Below are 21899 nucleotides of genomic sequence, written 5' to 3'. Positions count from 1 at the left end.
AAACATATTTCTAAATATAATATTAAGGAGAATGAGCTAGTTGTGGAAAATTTGTGAGAAAGAATGAATCATGGAGGTGAGAAGAGACACACCTAAAAGTTATAGTGGTATTAGTCCTAAGCAGGAGAATACCTTCTTAAGACAGAGATGAAGGTAACTGCAGAAAACGGTGCATATATAGGTATGTGGGCTGGGAGTGAATGAGCTGTATACATGACGACTTCTTTGTGAAGTAGTTGAAAATGGTGGGGAAGGAGGTGATAGAATAAAGTTTGAGGAGAGTGGCAGAAGTTTGAAATAGAAGCTTAGAATACTGAGCTTGAATATACAGAATTAGAGATCAGCATGGAGGGTTTATTTGAGAATGGAGTCCACAGATCTGTAGTGGCCATAAGCTACAAGGTTTTATCCTTTTCTTTTTTGTTGTTTTATCCTTTTCTTTAGTACTATTCAGCATTGCTCATCATGCCCTCTTAGATTTTTTTTAGGAATGAATATTTATTAAACACTTGGTATGTGTCAGACCCTCTGCTGTGTACTGCAGTTAAATAGATAATTTTATTATCTTTATTTTACAGAAGTTAATTAATTTTCCTACAACCATACATACAAAAGTTGGGACTCAAATTCAGTTGTGTCTGACCCCAGAACTTGTCCTCTTAATCACTTAAAAAATAATAATAAATTGTATTTGTCAGGCTTCATTCCAAAATAACAGATTTGTATAGTGAGGCTATTCTAAAGCCGTTATTTTAATTTTGAGCCTGGAATGAAGACTATACCTATTTTATTTTTTTTAAAAATAATGGCTAACAACTTACTTAAGAAAACAAAAATTTAAAATATTATTCCCCATTCTCATTTTTCACTAGATAAGTCACAATCTATATCACTGTTATAGCAAAAAGATACTTGTGTTTAACAAGTAGCAAATGCAAAATAAAATCATGCAATCTAAAATATTAGGTAATTGGTGGGGCTTAGAATATGAAGCTGTAATCAGAAGGGTGAAGTTAATTTAGGTAGAATTTCCTAGAGGGGATGAATTTTTGCGCCATGGATTGAATAAACAGATAAGCACAAAGCAACCCATGCTGTCGCTGAAAACAAGCATATCCAGAGTCAGATAAGCAAAGTAAATGTACAAATCAAGCCTCATTTTAATGGAGTTTATTTAATTCCTTTACATTTAAAAAGTACTGTACATTTCTCTCAGTAAAACAAGTGGACAAAAACTAAGGATATAGATTATTTGAACTACATAATAAATTTGTCCTAATTAAGATAAATGTATAGCTTTAAAAATCATATGTTAGACAAGAAACACCAAAAACCACTGATGTACATTTTCCTTTCATGGAGCTTAAAAAAAAAAAAAAAAGGCCAATTAAACCCAAAAGAAAAGAAAATAAAATAGAAGGAAGAAAATAAGCTAAGCACAGAAATCAATGAAATAGAAAACAAATATATAATAAAATCTTTGAAACTATAATTTGATTCTTTGGAAACATTAACAGAATTGATGAATCTCTAGAAAGACTGATCAGGAAAAGGAGGAGAGAAAAGATAAAATTACTAATGTCAGAAATGAAAAAGGGGACATTACTACAAATCCTAAAAATATTAAAAGATCGCAAAGGATATTATGAACAACTTGATGCCACTAAATTTGAAATTTTAGTTGAATTAGACATTTTCTTAGAAAAATACAGTATACCAAAACTGACACAAGAAATGGCATTTGTAAAAAAATCCACAACTAACATCATACTCAACAGTAAAAGACAAAGCTTTTCCTATAAGGTCAGACACAAGACAAAGATGCTAGTTCTCACCACTGCTATTTAACATTGTGCTAGAAGTTCTAGTTAAAGCAGTTAAGCAAGAAAAAGAAATAGAAAACATCCAATTGTAAAGAAAGAAGTAAAACTATATGTAGACAATCCTGTAAAATTCGCACATAAAAAAATTTGGAACTAATAAATTAAGCAAACTTTAAGGGTACAAAATCAACACACAAAAATCAGTTCTGTTTCTATAAACCAGCAAGGAACAATGTGAAAAGGAAATAAAGGAAATAATTCCATTTACAATAGCATCCAAGAGAATAAAATTCCTAGGAATAAATTTAACCAAGGAAGTGAAAAATTTGTACACTAATAACTACAAAACATTGCTGAGAGAAATTAAAGACCTAAATAAATGGAAAGATATACTATATTCATGGATTGGAAGACTTATTAAGATGACTACTCCTCAAAGCAATCTATAGATTTGATGCAGTCTCTATAAAAATTCCAATAGCCTTGTCCTAGCTATGTGGCTCAGTTTGTTGGAGCACCAAAAAAAAAAGGTTGAGGTTCGATTCCCAGTCAGAACACATACCTAGGTTGCAGGTTGGATCCCCAGTTGGGACAAGTATGGGAGGCAACCAATCAATGTTTCTCTCTCACATCTGTTTCTCTCACTCTACCCCTTCTTCTTCCCCACCCCCTCCCTGCCTCTCTCTCTAAAATCAATAAACAGCCCTGACCAGTTTTGCTCAGTGGTTAGAGTATTGGCCCACAGACTGAAGGGTCTAGGGTACAATTCCACTCAAGGGCACATACCTCAGTTGCAGGCGCCATCTCTGGCTCTGGTCGGGGTGTGTGCATGAGGCAACCAGTCGATGTTGCTCATGTCAATGTTTCTCTTTCTGTCCCCCTTCCACTCTCTCTGAAAAGCAATGGAAAAAAATATCCTCTGGTGAGGATTAAAAATATATACATATGGAAGTGTTGGTAAGGACGTGGGGAAAGAGAAACCCACATACATTACCAGGTGGGAGTGTAAAATGGTGCAGCTGCTGTGGAAAAGAGTTTAGCAACTCCTCAAAAAGTTAAACAGAATTACTATATGACACAGAAATTTCACTTCTAGGTGAATGCCCAAGACAAATGAAGAGATGTGTCTACACAGAAACTTATACAGGAATGCTTATAGCAGCAGTTTTCATAATAGTCCAAAGATGTATACAACTCAAATGTCCACCAACAGATGAATGGATAAACAAATTGTAGCATATATTCAGCCATAAAAAGGAGTGAAGAACTGATATATACTACAATTAGGATGAGCCTCAAAAACACCATGCTAAATGAAAAGCCAGGCACAAAAGGTCACGTATTGCATGATTTCTTTTATATATATATTTTATATATTATCCATAATAGGCAAATCCATAGAGACAGCAGATTAGATGTTACCAGGAGATGGGAGAAGGGGGACTGGAGAGTGACTACTTAATGAGACCACATGTTTTTTGGAGGGTGATGGGAAAGTTTTGAAGCTAGAGCTAGTGGTTTGGTTGTACAACATTGTGACCACACTAAGCACCACTGAATTATACAGTTTAAGATTGTTAATTGTATGTTATGTGAATATAAATAAAGGAATATTAATGTTTTATTAAAGGAATAAAAAACTGACTTGAAGAAATCGAAAACATTAACAATTATATACCTAGTAAGAAATTGAATGTGTTATTAAAGCATTCCCACAAAGACTGCAAGCCAGGCAACTTCACCAGTGAATTCTTTCAAACATTTAAGAAAAACCACTTTTAAATGACTCTTCCAAAGAATAGAAGAAGTACTTCTCAACTCATATAATGAGGACAGCATAATTTTGATTAAAATTATGCAAAGCCTCACAGGGACATTAGAAGAAAGGAAATTATAGACTTATGTCTCTTATGAACAAAACATTAGTAAATCAAATTCAAGGATATGCAAAAAAGGGAGTATTTTACAACCAAGTGGGCTTTATTCCAGGAATGAAGGTATCAATACAATATACTACATTAACAGTTAAAGGGACGGCGGGGGCAGTGATGGGAAAAAAAAGCATTGGATAAAAATAGCTATTCATGATTTTTAAAAATAAAAAACTAGGATATAAGAGAACTTTGGTATTTGAATCAAGGTTATGTACAAAAAATCTAGAGAAAACATCATACTTAGTAGTAGTAGAGGTATTGATAGGGACATTCACTATCATCATTTTTATTTAAACATTGCATTACAGGTGCTAGCCAATGAAGAAAAGAAAAGAAATAAAAGAAATGAAATAAAAAATAAAGAAGTAAAATATATTAAGATAAAAAAGGCAGAGCTTACACTCATCATTTGTAGACAAAATTATTGTATGTATTAAAATATCCAAACTATTCTACAGGTAAACCATTTAAAAATAGTAAGTGAACTTACCAAGTCATTAGATATAGGATCAATATACAAAAATAGTTTTTTCTATATAGAAGCAACAAAGAATTAAAAATGAAAATTATCATGTATAGTAGATCAAAAAATACCAAATACTTAGGAATAAATCTAATGAAAGATGTATAAGGATTCTGCCTAGAAATGTGTAAAGAAATTAATATCTAATAAGTAGATTCATAGGTTGGAAACAATCTTGCAAAGTTCTTCCCCAGTTGATCTATAAATTCCATAAAATCTTAGTCAAAATCCCAACAGATTTTTTGTGGAAATTGACAAACTCATGAAATTGATATGGAAACGCAGAGGACCAAGAATAGACAAGACAATAGTTAAGAACAAAGCTTGAGGACTTACACTACCAGGAACCAAGGTTCTTTGAAAGAAGTGGTTAATTCCACAACTGGGGCATGGAAAATACAAGATGAGCCTGGAAATCTTTCAGTGCCAGTAAGCAAGGAAATGCATGGAAAAGGATTGGGCATGTTAAAGGACACAGAGGTCAACCTGATAGAGCTCTTAAACGCCAAACCTAAATCAATTTGAGCAACAAAATAATGATCATATTGAATAGTAACCCATAGACTAAACAAATATTCATGAGTCCATACTGATATAAATAAATGAGGGAGAAGGGGCATCTTACAGAATTCCAGTTAATACATAAGGAAACTACACACCACCAGGTGAACACTACAGTAATTGTTGCAAGCAAGATGGGTGCTAAAACAGTGGGCAAAAGCTTGAGGATAAATAGGATATTTGCATAGTTTCAGCATCACCAAGATGTTGATCGGTTTCAAATGGGAAAATAGTAACTACAGTGGAGAGACCCAGTAGACACTTCCATAACCAAGTGATCATGGTTAATATATCAAAATCTTGAAAGAAAAGGATCCTGTCACAGATTGGGAGAGGCTAAGGAGACATAACTAGATGCGAGGTGGGATTTTGGATTGGATCATGGAACAGGAAAAGGACATTAGTGAAAAAACTGGTGAAATTCAAATACAGTCTGTTGTTTTGTTAATATATCAATGGTAATATCGATATATATATTAATTTACTTGTTTTTATCATTGTACTATAGTTGTGTGAGATATGAACATTGGAAAAGCTAGGAGAAAGGTATATGTAACTTTTTTTGTAACTTTTCTGTAAATCTAAAATTATTTCAAAATATTTAAAAAAAAAAAAAAAAGAATTGCATGGTATTGACAAGGTTCATCCATTTCCCAGGGCTGCTGAAACCAAGTACCACAAATTGGGTGGCTTAAAACAACAGAAATTTAATCTCACCATTCTGGAGGTGGGAAGTTCAAAATCAAGGTGTCAGCAGAGGCATACTCCCTCTGAAGGCTCTAGGACAGGATCTTTCGTCACCTGTTCCTAGTTCCTGGTGTTTAACAGCAATCCTTGATATTCTTTGGCTTGTAACTGCATCACCTCAGTCTCCATCTCTGTCTTCACCTGACTTTCTTCCCAGTGTCTGTATTTCCTCTCCTCTTCTAAGAACATCAGTGATATTGGATTTAGGGTCCACCCTAATCCCAGTATTACCTCATTTTAACAATAATCTGCAAAGACTATTTTCAAATAAGGTTATATTCTAAGGTTCCAGTTAAGTATAAGTTTTAGGGGGACACTGTTCAATCCAGTACACAAGTATAAGCAAATAAACCAATGGAACAGAATAAAAACTCCAGAAACAGACTCACGTATTATGTCTGACTTAAAACAGATGTGCCACCACAACACAATGGGGAAAGGAGGATCTTTGTAATAAATGAGTCAAATGAAAATCTGCATTTGGATGAAAAGAATCTTGACCTCTACCTCAAGTCATACATAAAAGACTAATTTTATATAGATCATATACCTAAATGTAATAGATAAAATAACAAATTGTTTTCACTGTACTCACAAGACAACATCTTCATGATCTGGGGTTAGGCAAATATTTCTTTAATTGGACACAAAAAGAACTGACATTGGGAAGAGTTGATAAATTGGACTTAATTTAAAATAAAAGCTTCTGCCGGGCCAGGCATGGCTCAGTGGTGGAGCATCAACCTAGGATCCAGGAGATCGAGGTTTGCTTCCTGGTCAGCACATGCCTGGTTTGCAGGCTCCATCCCCAGTTGGGGGCATGCAGGAGGCAGCTAATCAATGACACTCTCATCATTGATGTTTCAACTCTCTTTCTCCCCCTCTCTCTTCCCCTCTCTGAAATCAATAAAGATATATTTAAAAAGATACCATTAAGAGAATGAAAAGGTAAAAGCCACAGAGTAGGAGAAGATAATTGCAGTACATAGACCCAACAGAGGACTTGCATCTAAAATATATAAGGAACTCCTACAAATCAATAAGAAAAAGGTAGGCAACTCATTTTTTTAAATGGGCAAAAAACTCAAACAGGCATTTCATAAAAGAAGATATACAATTGGAAATAAGCATATGAAAGGGTTCTGCACAGTATTTGGGAAATGCAAATCAAAACTGAGATACCACTGAATACCCACCAGATTGGCTAAAGATTTTTAAACTGACCTTAGGAAGCAGTAGCAAAGATGTGGAGCAGCAAGAACTCTCATGCATTACCCATAGAGGTAGAAATCGCTACAAGCACTTTAGATCAGCAGTTCTATTCCTATGTATATACTCAACAGAAGTGAGTCTGTCTACTAAATGACATGTAGGAGAATTTGTGTAGCAGCTTTATTCATAGTAGCCCAAAACTGGAAGTAATATAAATATTTGTCAACAGTGGAATGGATAAATAAATTATATTTATTTATAGTGTTCATATGATGGAAAACTATATGTCAGTTAAAAAGAGAATTACTGCAACATGGAATAAATTTCAAAAGTAATTGTTGACTGAAAGAAGCCAACACAAAAGAGTATATACCAAATGATCCATTTATGTGAAATTCAAAACCAAGCATCTTTAGTCTACAATGATAGAAATCAGGATAGTTGGTACCCCTTAGGGGTGGATATTGATTGGGAGAATTCATATAAGGGGTGCTGGAAATGTATATCTTGATCTAGATGATATTTACACTGGTGTGTTTATGTGTGTGTGTGTGTGTGTGTGTCTGTGTGTGTATTTTAATATTTAGCTGAATTCTTAAGGTTTTTGTACATTACTAGATGTATAATACTTAAAATTTTTAAGAAAAATGTGATATATTAAATATTGTAACAAGTGGACTATCATCAATATAAAAAGAATTGAGGCTTTGTTAAAATATTTGTTGTACTGAAATTTTGCTTCAATGAGATTTTACTTGAACTTATATTTCAATAACATTTTATGGTTCACTGGTCACTTTCTCATGACATGGTAACAGATATGTCATTTGGGTGTATTTCAGGATAAAGATTCTGGATTTTAAACCATAAATGATATAAACTGATACCAAAATTAGCAGTTTCCTTATTTTTTTCAAATTGTTGTCTTAGAAATCTCAATATCACATTGTTCATTTGTCTTTTAGGCTAAGACATCAAGCACACAAAGAATTTTATGCCTACAAACAGGTGAGAAATTTACTTCAGATTGGCTTTGATAGTGTTTTTGACCAAAAAAAAAAATGAGAACTCATATTTCCACTCATTTTAAACTAGGACTTGTGTTCATTTTAGCATTTCACTTGCCAGTTTGCAGTACAAAATAGATCAGCTTTAAGCACTCTTCTTTCTAATTATTCGAAGTTATAGAAAGTTCACATGATACAATAATTTAACATGGAACTTAAGATAACATTTCGCTAAAGAGAAATGCTGTAGTTTATAATCCTTAAAGATTATATTAAATGAGATTCCATTAAATAATTTTTTTGCCTCCTTTATTAAAGACATACCAGTTCCTCAGAAATGACCAGCTCTGTTATAGTGATCTCATCTCCTCCCCTTTTGTACTTTAAATGTTAGCTCATGTCACACTACTAGAAGTCTACTTGGATCATCACTGATAACTCCAACCCCTTTGTACTATCCTTTTACTGATTTGTTCTTTAAAGTAATAAACTTAGCTTTACTTGAAGGCAAAATAAAATTTGGTTTTTTTTCTTCCATGTGTCACCCATTAACATTTTACCACTGACACCAAACAGTGGGCCTAGTTGTCCTTAATTTTTTTTTGGACCAAAGCATGAAATATTTTTTTTGTTCCTAGCTTTTTTGGCAAGAGGGTGCGTGGCAAGCTTCAGCTTACTTAAGCCTTTAACCTTGTTGACATGATGTTATAGCACCATCTCACCATTTTAGGATTACATACCTTTTTGTCCATCTTCTGCCTGGTTTCTTTGAAATCTGAGCCCATTGGAGAGTTCCTTAGATGTCCACACACTCTTCCCCATAGATCTCATGTGGGATTCATACACAGAGTAGACTGTTTTAGTTTTCTAAATAAATGAATCTTTTTATCTCAGTTCTATCATGATCTTGACAACCTACAAGATAGTTGTATGTTAAAAATGCTAACTAGAAAGTGAAATTGGCCTTGCTAGTCATTTAAAAGGTGAAATTGACTAATAGAGCTAATAAAGTCACAAGACATATGGTAAAAATTATCCTTAAAAAATACTGAATTAGAAATGTAATACATCCCTGAAACTGTGATTTGCCCTAAAGACTATTTTTGGTTCAGGAATATAATACACTCAAAATCGAGATTTTTCTCAGATTTCACTTGCCTGTTTTTTCACTTGATGATATGTAACTAACAAACTAAGTTTATTCTCAGAAATTTTCAATTGAAATAGTAACTTGCCCTCTTATCAATTGGCATTCTTTTAAACTGATATCCAGTCACTACAAAGTCAAGTTAGGAACAGCACTTGGATGAATTTTAAGCCTGTTGCATAACTCTAGATAGAGCAAAAGTTTTCTGAGGATAGTGATGCATAATATTGAGCAAAACTTCTAAGATTAAGATTGATCTTTTTAATCTTTTATAAATTACTAATCAGTCAGTCTCATCAGCCAGTGCTGTGTTTTACTGAACCATAAGGCAGTGAACCTCATTTATTTGCCCCCATGTTTGCACTTAATCCAGATGGGCATACTTAATGTCTTTTCCCAAAATTTAATCTGTTGTCACAGATTTAAAATTGCTTTCCAGAAGGATATTGCATCACTGCTCAAGGTCAAAGAATGTTGATTAAATGTTCTATCTCAAACTGTAAAAGAAATTCTCTTCAATATTGAATATAGGGGAAATGAGCTATATACACAAAAGAAAAATATTTGTAAGTATAATGAGAAATTTTTTTAATTACAGATTTAAATGGATATAAAAACATACTTTTTTGTCTTACAGGTTATATTAAAAGAGAAAGTAAAAGAACTGAATTTACATGAGGTAAGTTGCCTTAGAGGTATTTAATTTTTTTTGGAGACATGCTTAAACATCTTTATTTTCAGAAGTTGAAAAAAATTAGGTTTATTTTGATCAGATTAATAGACTATTTGAGGATGAGGTCATATAAAAGTCAATTGTATGAACTTATTTTTTTAAATATGTTTTTATTTTTTTAGAGAGGAAGTGGGGGGAGAGAGAGAGAGAGAGAGAGAGAGAAAGGGAGAGAGAGAGAAACATCAATCGTGTGCACCCTGACTGGGATCAAACCCGCAACCTGTGTATTTGCCCTGACTGGGAATTGAACCAGCGACCTTTCAGTGCATGGGACAGTGCTCAACCAACTGAGCCACACTGGTCAGGGCTGTGTGAAGACTTTAAAAGAGTAATATAACTTATGTTTTTAATAGGGATGGTCCCCATGTAAGATTGCATAGCAGCAGGGATGCTGCTCGCTGTCAGTGCTATATCATGAGTATGAGATAGATATAAGTTGGTTTTTCTACTCAAGGTGAATTTGCAGTAATTTCACTCTTGAAATTGTTCCCAGTAGTCCATTCTTACCAATGTCACAAAAAAGTCAGTGATTATTTCTTGGGGGTAGGAGTTTGGGGAGGTGAGGCAGAGGGAATGGAATAGGGAAGAATATACAAGGAGAGGTATATCCTTGGGATTATCTAGTGTTGAGGCTACATGGTTGTTGGTTCGTAGGTGTTCCCTATGTTATTAGGCTTTGTAACTTAAATACAAAAAAGTGTGTGTGTATCATGATGTATACCTTAAGACATAGTCTAAGAATTCTTTCTTGTTCTATTCCTTGTGTTGCCTCTAACTACAGATGTTCAGAATTTTTATTTTTAATTTTAGGGCCCTTTCTCTTTTCCGAGTTTTTAAGTTGGTGTTTAAAGCCAGGACTTGGAAAGCTGCACGTGTAATATCTATGTTTTATTACATTAACTGTGGTGAAGCTACATTGCCAGTCCTTTTAAAGACAGTTAGTTTGTGAAATTATTTGAATAATAAAAAAAATGATTTATATTATTGTTGAACACTTTGAAATCATTTACTGCTCCTTTGCTCTTTCTTCATATTTTTATTTTATTTTATTTTCTGTTTTTTAAATATATCTTTATTGATTTCAGAGAGAGGAAGGGACAGGAAGACAGAAAGATAGAAACATCAATGATGACTGTTGTCATTGATCGGCTGCCTCCTGCACGCCCCCGACTGGGCATCGAGCCTGCAACCCGGGCAGGTGCCCTGACCTGGAATCAAACCGTGGTCTCCTGGATCCTAGGTCGATGCTCAACTGCTGAGCCACACCCGGCCAGGCTTTCTGCATATTTTTAATCAGAGTTTATATGTTACAGCATTTTAGACCTAACCTTGGATTGAACTCAAGCATCGATTACTGTTTGATTTTTAAACTTTTCCAAAAGTTAACTTTGGCATGTGGCCAAAATTAACATGAAGTAATACAGGGCAATCCCTTTTCTATTTGGGGTCTCTTTGATGGCCATAAATGAAAAGATTAAATCCTGACATACATTAGCAATATTGAATAACCAGGTTTGTCAGGAACAGAAGTCTTTTTACTGGTCTGACCCGTCAGTTTAGAATCTTTGTCCTGAGTAAGTGCACTGTGTTGCAGCATTGTATATCAGAGTCGGTATCCCAGCTGTACCCACCAATTTCAGATTCACTAGGTCTGACCAAGCTACTGATCCACCCTCCCCCCTGTTATTTGAAACTATAGTTAGGAAAACCTAACCTTGCTCTACAGCTTGTATTTAGAGACCATCATGCATTTTTCACAATTCATTTGGTCCTTTCCAGCTGCATTTCTTGGTAATGAAACTATTTTTGTCAAACTTTTGTGTATGTGTGAAGCCTAATTATATAGTGACATGTAGCTTGGTCCTGTGTAAGCACATGGAATTTCAATATGGATACTGTTATTAATGAATAATTATAATAGTGAAAAATCAGAGATAAACTAAATGTCCATCAGTAGTGTAACAAATAAATAAAACACGATACACTGGAAGATTACCCACAAGAGAGGGGGAGAGGGAAGGAAGAAAACCTGATACGGTGATTCATGCAATGAGGCAGGCAAAATTAAGGAACAAGTTCTATCTATAAATACATCAATCAACCTGGAAAAATCTCTAATGGGGTCTTGATAAAAGCAAGTTGCAAAATGATATAAATGTTTATGTAAAATGAAATAAACACCAGATTGTTCATGGGTTTGTATACAGACTGCAAAGTGTTTTACTCTGTTTGAGAAGAACACATAATGATCACACGGAGGATGAGAAAAGAGGAAAAAAACTAGGGGAAGTTGATCAAACAGATGTTAGTTTTGGTTTTGTTTTTTAATATGTTTTTACTGACTTCAGAGAGAGGCAGGGAGAGGGAAAGAGAGATAGAAACATCAGTGATGAGAGAGTCATTGATCAGCTGCCTCCTGCACGCCCACAAACCCAACTGGGAACCGAACCGTGACCTCCTGGTTCATGGGTCCATGATCAACCACTGAGCCACACCCAGCCAGCCCAATGTTAGTTTTATATGCAGTGTTCTTGATTTTAAAGAAGGAAAATAAGTGAACATTAAATTTTAAAATAATTTTTAAATTATTGAATACGTAAAACATGGTAGACATTGTACTAAACCACACAAAGAAGCATAAAATACTTACTAGTTTCTGCTCTCCAGAACTTATTCTCTTGCCCTAGCCGGTTTGGCTCAGTGGTTAGAGCATTGGCCTGCAGACTGAAGGGTCCTGAGTTTTATTCTGGCCAAGGGCATGTACCTCGGTTGCAGGCTCGATTCCTGGCTCCTGCCAGGGCACAAGTGGGAGGCAACCAATCAATGTGTCTCTCTCATATGGATGTTTCCCTCTCACTGTCTCTCTCTCTCTCCCCCTTCCACTCTCTCTGAAAAACAATGGAAAAAAGAAACTCTGGTGAGGATTTAAAATAAAAAAATGTTACCATAGAAAGGAGAGCTCCAGGGCCTGCCCCAGGGCTTGAACAGTCCCCTTCCGGGGCTATGGTGCTGAGCAGGCAGAGCACCCCAGCAGAAAGTCAGCCCCTGAGCACACCCCAGGCAAGTTACATTATGTCCAGCCTATCTAGTGAGAATTAATCTAAGTCTTATTCTTCTAAGGCACTAAAGCAAAGGAAACTGCCTGTTGCTTTCTGTCTTCTCCCATCTGCCCTCCATCTTTAAAGACGTGACAGGAGGAGCAGAAGGCTCTTCTCAGAAGACCTTGCCCAGTTGAGCCTGTTTCTTTCAGTTAATGAACTGTGGGACATTGTAAACTCCTTCAAATGGCTGGGCCTTGGGGGCCTGCACTTTACTTTGTGGCCTGGGAGAGTGCTAGCAGACACTTTGTCTCATCAGTGAATTTATCTTTCAGCTCTGTGCAGTGTGTCTAGAAGACTTCAAGCCTCGAGATGAGTTGGGGATTTGTCCATGTAAGCATGCCTTCCACAGAAAGTGAGTATTGGCGTGGAATTATTTAAGGGGACCTGAGTTTGAGGCACATCTACCAACTTACTGGTGGGCTTGGGACATTGCCAGACAAGCTTGAAGGCTTCATGATGGGTCCATATACAGAAAGTACTGGGGGAGTGAGTGCATGACACTGCGAGAATCGGGGTTGTGGAATATGACCACCACAGCAGGACTTTGGGCAGAGAGCCAGACAAGCCAACACCTCCTGGGAGTCCAGGCTATAGCTGTTTAACTGGAACTTTCCAGTGAGAGCTTCCATTCCAAAAAACTTATTTTAATCAAAACCACAGTTATTTTAAATCAAGATATGTCTGAATGTAAAGGGTAGTGTGGGGCTCTCTCCTTCCTCTTTTTTTTTTTTTAATCTTCACCTGAGGATATTTTTCCGTTGCTTTTCAGAGGAGTGGAAGGGAGAGAGGGACTGATTTGAGAGAGACACATCGATTGGTTACCTCCCCCACATGCCCTTGGGTCCCAGGGCTGGGGATCGAGCCTGCAACTGAGGTACGTGCCCTTGGCCGGAATCAAACCTGGGACTCTTCAGTCTGCAGGCTAACGCTCTAACCACTGAGCAGAACTGGCTAGGGCTTGCCTCCCTCTTCTTGCAGATATATTCATATTCCCCATTCTCTTGCAATTTTATGCATTTTGCATTTCTATTAGAAAATTTTATTTCTCCTACTTCACACCACCGTCAGTGTACTTCTCCTTCTTTGAGAAACTGTGGATGACTGAGGGTACAGCATGCTTGGAGGCTCTGGTTCCTCCAGAGGGTAAAGTGCATTCTCCACCGAGGGGTGGAGCTCCTCAGGACCTGGCTGTTCTGGGCAACAGAAGTGTTCAGCATGCAAGATGTGTGGGCGGGGTGGGGCAGGGTGGTGTACCATAAGCATGGGACTGATGTCTTCCCTCGTGTGGTGTCTCATTCTGCAGGTGCCTTATTAAGTGGCTGGAGGTTCGGAAAGTGTGTCCACTATGCAACATGCCAGTTCTGCAGCTGGCCCAGTTGCACAGTAAGCAGGACCGTGGACCCCCACAGGGGCCCCTGCCTGGGGCAGAGAACATTGTATAGCTTACCACAGGATCAAACTGTTGCAGGTTCCCACGTCCGCATAGAGGCAGGAGGAATACCAGTGCTCTCTGTGTTGGCTGCTCTAGCTGGGGTACCAGCTGCCACTTCCTTTGCCTCATGAAGAACTCTTGGGCCAACTAAGCTGAGAACCCAGACTTCTGGGTCTTGTGACAACCAAAGCGCGCTGACACTACCCCATGTCAAGAGAAAAGAAGTTGAATGAGCCTGTGGGTTTGGTTCAAGAAACTTCATGAGTCTCTTGCTGACTCAATTACATGCTGTCTCCTAGACACTTATCTCCATGTAAGGTGACTCTCAAGCAGAAGGGAAGATAAACACAAGTGTTAGAGAAGGGAACTGAGAACAGGTCTTTAAAGCCACCAACCCCCCCACCCTGTGGACAGATGAGCTTCTATGCAGACTGTGCATGCCTTAGCAGCAGCAAACCTTCCTGGCAGCCCCTGAGCCAAGTAAAACCAGCGGTTACCTCAACCGAAGCACGACCGGTTACCTGATTGGTGAGACAGTGCCAACAAGGCTTTTCACCTTATGTTTCTTTGATAAGGCCATCTTGGAACCCAAGGGCTTTGGTTACAGTGCCCCTCGCCGTGACTTCTCCTTCAGTTTCACAACACCTGCTTATCAAATTATCTAAGCTGAAAACATTAGATGCATTTGGAAAGGCCTGGTCAGAAGCCATTTCCTCTTATTTTCCCATGCCTACTTCACCAGTGAGGCCTGGCCAAGCCGCCCACCAGGATCCCCAACAGGGGGTGGGCCTCTCAGCCCTTGCTGTCCCTGTGCCCCAGGGGATCTCAGTGCTACCCACATTCCCCCATGCAAAGTGTGGTTCCAGCATAGCCACTGGTCTTGGCCCACTATCTTGGGAGGTAGCCAATGGGAGCCTCTCAAGACAGCTGAGAATGGCTAGTCCTCCTGGCCCTGCTGATAGGATGCTGACCCCCTTGCCTCTCCCCTCCTTCCTTCCCTCTGTTCTCTTCCCCCTTTTGCCCTATCTCTGTTTCTACTTCAGAGAAAATGCCTGTCATTGACTTTTTAACAATTTAAAGCATCCCAAATAAGATCCCTCTGTAATTCTGTAGCTGGGGATCCACTTGAAATTGTAAATAGTTTCAGGAAGCTCCTGCAGGGCTGCTCATTCATTGCTGTGTGCCTCAGTATTCGGACTTGTGAAACTAATTGAAAGCGTCTTTATAGGAGAGAAATGCATGCTGTTCTTTGGCTTTCTGTCCAACTTTTCTAGAAATGACTCAGAGTCCGTTGGGATTCATGAATATTGTATAAATTAGCTAAGAACTTTCTAGTTCTTTCCCACACCCTGTTCACCTTCCATTATAGGGCTGGGCTCCTGGGCTCCAGCTTTGCTCTGCTCCCACTGGTGTGAGTAGGGCAGTTTCTCACTGCAGTCTCCATGGTATGGAGAGAGGATGGAGGATGCTTTGCAATTCTGCTTATGGCATGTATCCAGGAATTTTTTCTGGAATCCAGCCTCTACCGTCTTAGAATGGGAAAGGGAACCTGTCCTTGGCTCAGGTAGCTGGTCAAAGGATGAGGAAAATTCCTATTAGCCCAGAAAAGTGCTGGACAGAATCCAGTTTGGAAAATTACAAATCCACTTGGTCAGAATTGGCTGTTTCCTGTGTGACCTATTGTATGGTATTCCTATGGTATGCCAACTGGACTGTTTCTTAAACAGGGCAAGGAAAGTGTGGAATATTTTTATATGAAAGCCTTAGCCTGTTTGGCACCCATGAAAAGAACATTTGTACACTCAGACTTTCACCCTGTTTCTGCGTTCTGTTTGTAGCACAATAGAGTTGAATGCTGCAAAGTACCCAGTTTACAGTGAAATGTTTTCAGTGACCAATGTCAGAAGTAGGCTTACTTCTGGACTAGCCTCATTAATGACCAACACCCACCATTTTCCATGGAATGGCCTTGGGACAAATGTCATCTTGTTACAGGGTTCAAATAGGAAAGAGAATTTTTTTCCCCAGAAAAGGAATGCTTGCGCTCTATACTGCAAATTGCTTTGGCTCCGTTTTTGTAGGACTATAGCCTTTCAGTTGCAGCCTTTTTCTGTCCCTGTGTCAGTACCAAGGAGACAGCCTCACCAAGTCCCTGTATTTGTAGGGAGGCAAATTAATTCATTTCACTGTGTCACAGTCAAAAGCAAGTTGAGGTCGTTGGCATGCACTGGGCCAGACGCGCAAAGCCAGATAGTTTAGAGGAAAGCTCGAGAATGCTGTGCACTCTTCACTGGGCACTGTAGTGGGTCTGCTTTGCCCCATGAGGTGCCACTAATGTGACCTCAACACTTGTGTGGGGGCACTTTCTAAAATGCAGCTCTTCTACTAGGACGGGGCTGGGCATTGGCATGCTGAGTGCCCCCTCTACTCAGTCATCTCCCCTTTCTTGGCTTGGTGTCCTTCTGCAGCATAGCCATTGTCACTTGGCAGTAGTTCCTGGAATTCTTAGCAACACAGCCTGAATGCATTTGCCACCCACATTTGGGTCCTCCTCCGCACTTCCCTGTACTGCACTGCTCTAACTGCACGTGGCTGGGGGTTAATCACAGTATTGTGTGACAAAGGTAAATTTCCATCTGGACCTTTTTTTAAAGAATGAGTCAAGGATCCCTTAATATACTTGGCTCAGGCTCACACCACACAGTGAGGCTGCCCTGTCTACATCTATCTCTGAGTGGGTGACCTTTTAATCTGTAGACGTGTGGGTACTCCAATCTGCTTTGGGGCCACTGGCTAATAACATTTTACTTTGTCTTAATGCATCTTAAGCAGCTCCAAGATTGGTTACTTGTGTGCCATAGGTTATTGGAACAGAACTCAGCCCCACCACCCCCAACTGGATTCCACTGGTGACTGAGTCATTATCTAATGGTTGCCACAGGCACAATTGAATTCAGCTGGCTTTAGAAATGGAACAAAACCAGCCTGACTTGGATTCTTGGTTATCTGCCACTTTACTTTGCCACAGAGTGATTGGGTTAGGCCTGCCCTTCCAGGGACCAGGACAAGACAAAAACGGCCAGAGGGGAATAGGTGGCCGATGCATGAGGAAGTCTGGGCTGAGGGATACAGGGACCCTCCCTCCCACCATTGCCAGATAGTCAGTTCTTCACAAGTCTTGACAAATGAAGAGCATTTTCCCCAGTGCCAAGCCCCTTGAATCCATGACCTCAGGCCCTTTCCACAGCCCCACTCCAAAGTGTCATCTCCATGGCTTGATCCCACTCTGCTAAGCTATTCTCAATGACTGTAGTAATTTTCTGAGAGGCTTTGTGGGAATTTCCCACTGGGAGGCATCTCCAAAGCTTGGACATAAAAAGTGATCAGTGATTTCAATCATCTTTATTACTCACCAGGCAGGTGCCTTTCTGCCAGTTATCCTCTCAGAGCCAATTTCCTTATCCATCACCCAGGGATTGTAAGAACAGTATCTTTACTGGCTCTTGCAAGAATTAGCTGTGTCCATGGTCCAGCAGATGACAGGCCTGACTCATGGGAGCTGCTGATACTAGGCAACTTCGTCATGCAGGGCTCCCATTGTCCCAGGTCTGCTGGCTCCCTTCCTCCTCCCGATCTTCCCTAGTCACGTCCATCTGCCTCTGCCCAGTGCTCCCTGACTTGTTGCTCATTGCTTAATATGCCTTTTTAAATCCTGAATAGGTAATCCCTTCCCATGGTCCATAAGTCAGTCGTCTTGCATCCCTGACATCCAGCAAGCCCAACTTCTGGCCCCTGGAGCACCCAGTTTTGTTCCTTGTGTGTCCTTCCAGAGGTCATTGATGTATATACAGGCAAACACACGCACACACACATACGTGTGTATTTACATGCATGTATATCATTTTCCTCCACTCAACTGATACTGGAGTATACTCAAGGAGCATTCCTATTTGTGTGGGAAGAGCCACACCGGAAGTCAGCCTATCTGTAAAAGGTGAGCCCAGAATGGGGGATGCTTTTGCAGTCACATCCCTTTTGAGTAAGGCCTATTTTTATTGATTGCAGCACATGGGAATTCTAGTTTCCTATACAACCAAAAATTGCAGTCCCTCCCCTGCTCGTATCACAGATGTCCAAATACAGGAGCACAACCTGTTTCCAGACACTTTCTACTCTGTGACTACACACAGGAGCAGGCTCTGTAGCCAAGAACAACAGTGCAGGCCTCTCATCCAGGTCCAGCAGCATAGCAGCCACCTGAACAAGCTGCCCCCGGCCCACACCACCTTGGCCAGTTCCAAGTGAAGCCCAAGTCCAGCAGTGATGCCTGATAACTGTCTTGCTTTCTTAGCTGAGCACCCATTTTTGAGGCAGGAGCTTGAGAAGCAGCAGCAACTGAAGGCCAAGGAACTGTCCTATCTTGCGAGGCAGATGTCTCAGATGTTGCTAAGCAAGTAAGTGATCAATCTCAAAATTCACCATAGATGTTCAGCTACATGGGTCAGGCTCCCCTCCCCACTGTAAGTGCGCACACACACACCTTCCCCCCAAAAATGCTTCCCATATTTTCCTAGCCCACTTTGTCCACTCCATGACATTACCCTGAAGTTCATTTCTGCCCCTGGAGAATATGAAAATTAAAGCTGCTTCCTTTAGGCAACGTGGGGAGCAGGCCATGGACTGCTGCCTCTCAGCCTTCACCCACCCCTCTGGTGTCCTGCCGCCCAGAGCTTCCCCAGGACGCAAAAGTGCATTTGGGCCCCTGACCTGAAACTTGAAAATGAACTGCATGTAAATCTCCACCCTTCTGTCATGTGTTAAATCTTGGCCCCTGGGTTAGTGTGTCTTTCACATTAGCTGTTATGAATTTGAGTAGAAATGTCTAAATTCACGATGTTTAAGTTCAGGTGAAATTTGCAGTTAACTGGAAAATGCTGGGTCATGGTTCTTTAGTAGGCAAGATTAACGTGCTTCCATTTGTGAGTATCAGGAAAAGAGGCTTGTTCAATGTCATTTTTCCAGTTGTTTTAGAGCCCAAGTTGTTCCAAGATGCAAAATAGTTATCTCCACTTTTAGACCAAACATCAGCATTCTTTACTTACCTATCCAGTACTCACTTCTGTAGCTGTAGGATCAAGAAGACCCTGCCTACTCCAGGAGCATGTACCTAGAAAGGGAGCCCCACCAGTCAAGGGACTTGTCTGTACTTCGATGTAGCTCCTCTCACTTCCCTGTGCCAGTACAAGCCTAATGGATCTGCACCTTTGACCAGCTGCACACTGTTCCTCTGTCTGCTCCTTCCCTCCCAGGTTCCACTAGATCAAGTAGGCAGATGGGACCAGTGTTAGAAGTCCCTCCTGGTGACGCCGTCTTCCAAGATAGTGTTCCTGATACCTGTCATCTCTGGATCTCTTGACACTGCGGGGAAGGTAGTTTAGTCCTGTAGTTTAGCGCACTGGGGTTCATTCACTAGATATTATATAACTCCGTCAAAAAAAGGTTTATGAAATGCTGAGCCTCAGGTTTCATAGACATGTTTGTACACTAAGAATTCTGCAGCAGAATATTTTTAAACATTCGCAGTTTTTTGTAAGCTATATTTTTGTATATTTAATTGCTATTTTAAAATTTTAATGCATTTTTTGCTAATTACTCATTTAAGAAATAAAACATGCATGTAATTGACTTAAACAAATGTAAATAAAGAGCAGATTTTGAAAACTACTTTGTGTTAATCACATACCCACTCGTGCTCACCCCGCTTAAGATTGTGTAGCAAAAGTTGGGAAGTCAAGGTGAGTAATTCTGATCAAAGGGAGCTGGTCATCAGCAACAGGTAATTGTGATGGAGTTTCTGGCCTGTCCCGCCATGGTGTGGGGTGAAGGTCAGAGGTGATGAGTAAAGCAGTAGGCCACAGTGAGGGAGAAAACAGAGAAGCCAAGGCCTCACCTACCACCCTGGCATCAGCTTTGCAGATGAGGCTGGACACACACAGGTAGTTTCCCAAGTAAAGACACTAGTGCTCAGGAAGGGAAAGTGGCAGCACTAGTCCTTACCTCAAACCTCTAACTATATCCCAGACCTGCAAATAACTTCAGAAGAGAAATCATCTCGGTCCAAAGTCATCCTGTGGTAGCTGCCATTTCTCCTCACCATCCCTCAGCAGATCAGCTTCTGCCCCATAGCTTTGGGGAGACTGTTCTCCTCAAGGCCATCACTGGGCCACCTCTTAATCCTCAATGCAGGTGTGTGGAGAGCCCCTCTCCCCTCAGTCTCCTAAGACCCTTACCAGCCCCCTCTGACCTCACTTTTCTTTGCAGCCTTTCCCTTCTCTGTCCATCAACTGTTACTCTCACTCTACCTTAGTATTCACTAAATTCCCACCTAGTTTGCCCACCTGCATGCACCATCATCCTCAGGTACGTTATCCACAACCCAAATACCCAGCTGCTACTAGGTACCAATCACAGCTCAAAGCCAAACCTCCCCAATAAGCCTGTGCCTTTATAGAACCTTACTCCCCTACATCCAATCATCACATCCCAACACAACCCTCTAACCATCTCCCCCCCCCAGGGCCATCCACTGCTCTCATCTTGGTACAGGCCACCTTCCTCACAACCACCCCCCACTGGCTCTAGTGGGGGGGGGGGGTGTTGGGTGGGACCCTCAGGCTACCATCTGAAGGGCAGACTAGAAAGGACAACTGCTGAGACAAGATGGCAGTGGTTTAAACCAGGGTGATGGCAATGGTGAGTGGAGACTGAGTTTACATGCGTCTCAAGCTGGAGGAAATGGAAATGTGGGGGCTGGATTCAGGGGAAAGGAAGTGGACACTTTTGTGTAGAGATGGCCTTGGAGATAGACAAGCAGACAGAAAGGCAATCACTGCCTTAGGACTGGAGCTCAGAGGCATGTGCTGGGCGTGCTACCTTGGAAGTTAGAGTCAAGGTGAGTGCTGACGATGCTTAAGGAAATCAAGATTGCTCCTGGAGCTGGTTAGTATCAAACTGTCTTCAGAGAACAAGCTGGCAGAGACAGGGGCCTGGAAGGCACGAGGTCTACTGTGTTACAACTGAGGAAGGTGAGGACATAAAATATAAGATTTAGTGAGGAGACTCACTGGTGGACCTACCAAAAACCCTTCCATGGGGTGAGCGAGCTAAGGACAACCAACAAGCCTGGCTGGGCATGGCTCAGCAGTTGAGCATTGCCATAGGATCCAGGAGATTGTGGTTCGATTCCCAGTCTGGGCACATGCCTGGGTTGCAGGCTCGATCCCCAGCCTCTCAATGACTCTCTCCCTTCCTCTCCCTGAAATCAGTAATTTAAAAAAACAAAACATAAACACCACCGACAAAGGCAGCTTCTCAAGAGTGAACTTCAAGTGGGTCCTTGGAGGTGGAAGGCAAATGCAAGAAAGGGAAGGGGACCCTGCCTGTGGGACCTCAGACTAGTTTGCTTTTCTGAATTGTGGAGATCACAAAGGCTGCGTGAGACAACCCATGTAAAGCGCTGGCACAGCCTCTAAAGCACAAGTGGACCCATAACACAGAGACCTGGGAGGCGGGCCCTGGGTGTCCACAAGAAGCCCCTCCAGCGCCCTCCCCCTCCTCTATCTTCCTGGAAGGGGGTGAGGGGCAGCTGTTCCTCTGCCCTAGCAAGTAGAGGAAGGCAT

General features: G+C 40.4%; 1 protein-coding gene across 2 annotated transcripts in view; it reads left to right on the top strand.

The window, feature by feature from the left end:
- Positions 1–19944, top strand: part of RNF24 (ring finger protein 24) — a 51086-nt gene extending 31142 nt beyond the window's left edge. For both annotated transcript variants that reach the window (XM_016212065.2, XM_016212064.2), the window contains 4 exons: positions 7766–7808; positions 9592–9633; positions 13061–13140; positions 14092–19944. In XM_016212065.2, coding sequence (XP_016067551.1) covers positions 7766–7808; positions 9592–9633; positions 13061–13140; positions 14092–14230 — 304 coding nt within the window. In that variant the 3' untranslated portion in view covers positions 14231–19944. The remainder of the gene's footprint in view (positions 1–7765; positions 7809–9591; positions 9634–13060; positions 13141–14091) is intronic.
- The last annotated feature ends 1955 nt before the right edge of the window (positions 19945–21899 follow it).

The sequence above is a fragment of the Miniopterus natalensis genome, chromosome 7 (assembly GCF_054644295.1).
Source record: "Miniopterus natalensis isolate mMinNat1 chromosome 7, mMinNat1.hap1, whole genome shotgun sequence".
NCBI lineage: Eukaryota > Metazoa > Chordata > Mammalia > Chiroptera > Miniopteridae > Miniopterus > Miniopterus natalensis.
Note: the sequence above shows the minus strand (reverse complement) of the source record. Positions and strands in the feature narration are given on the sequence as shown.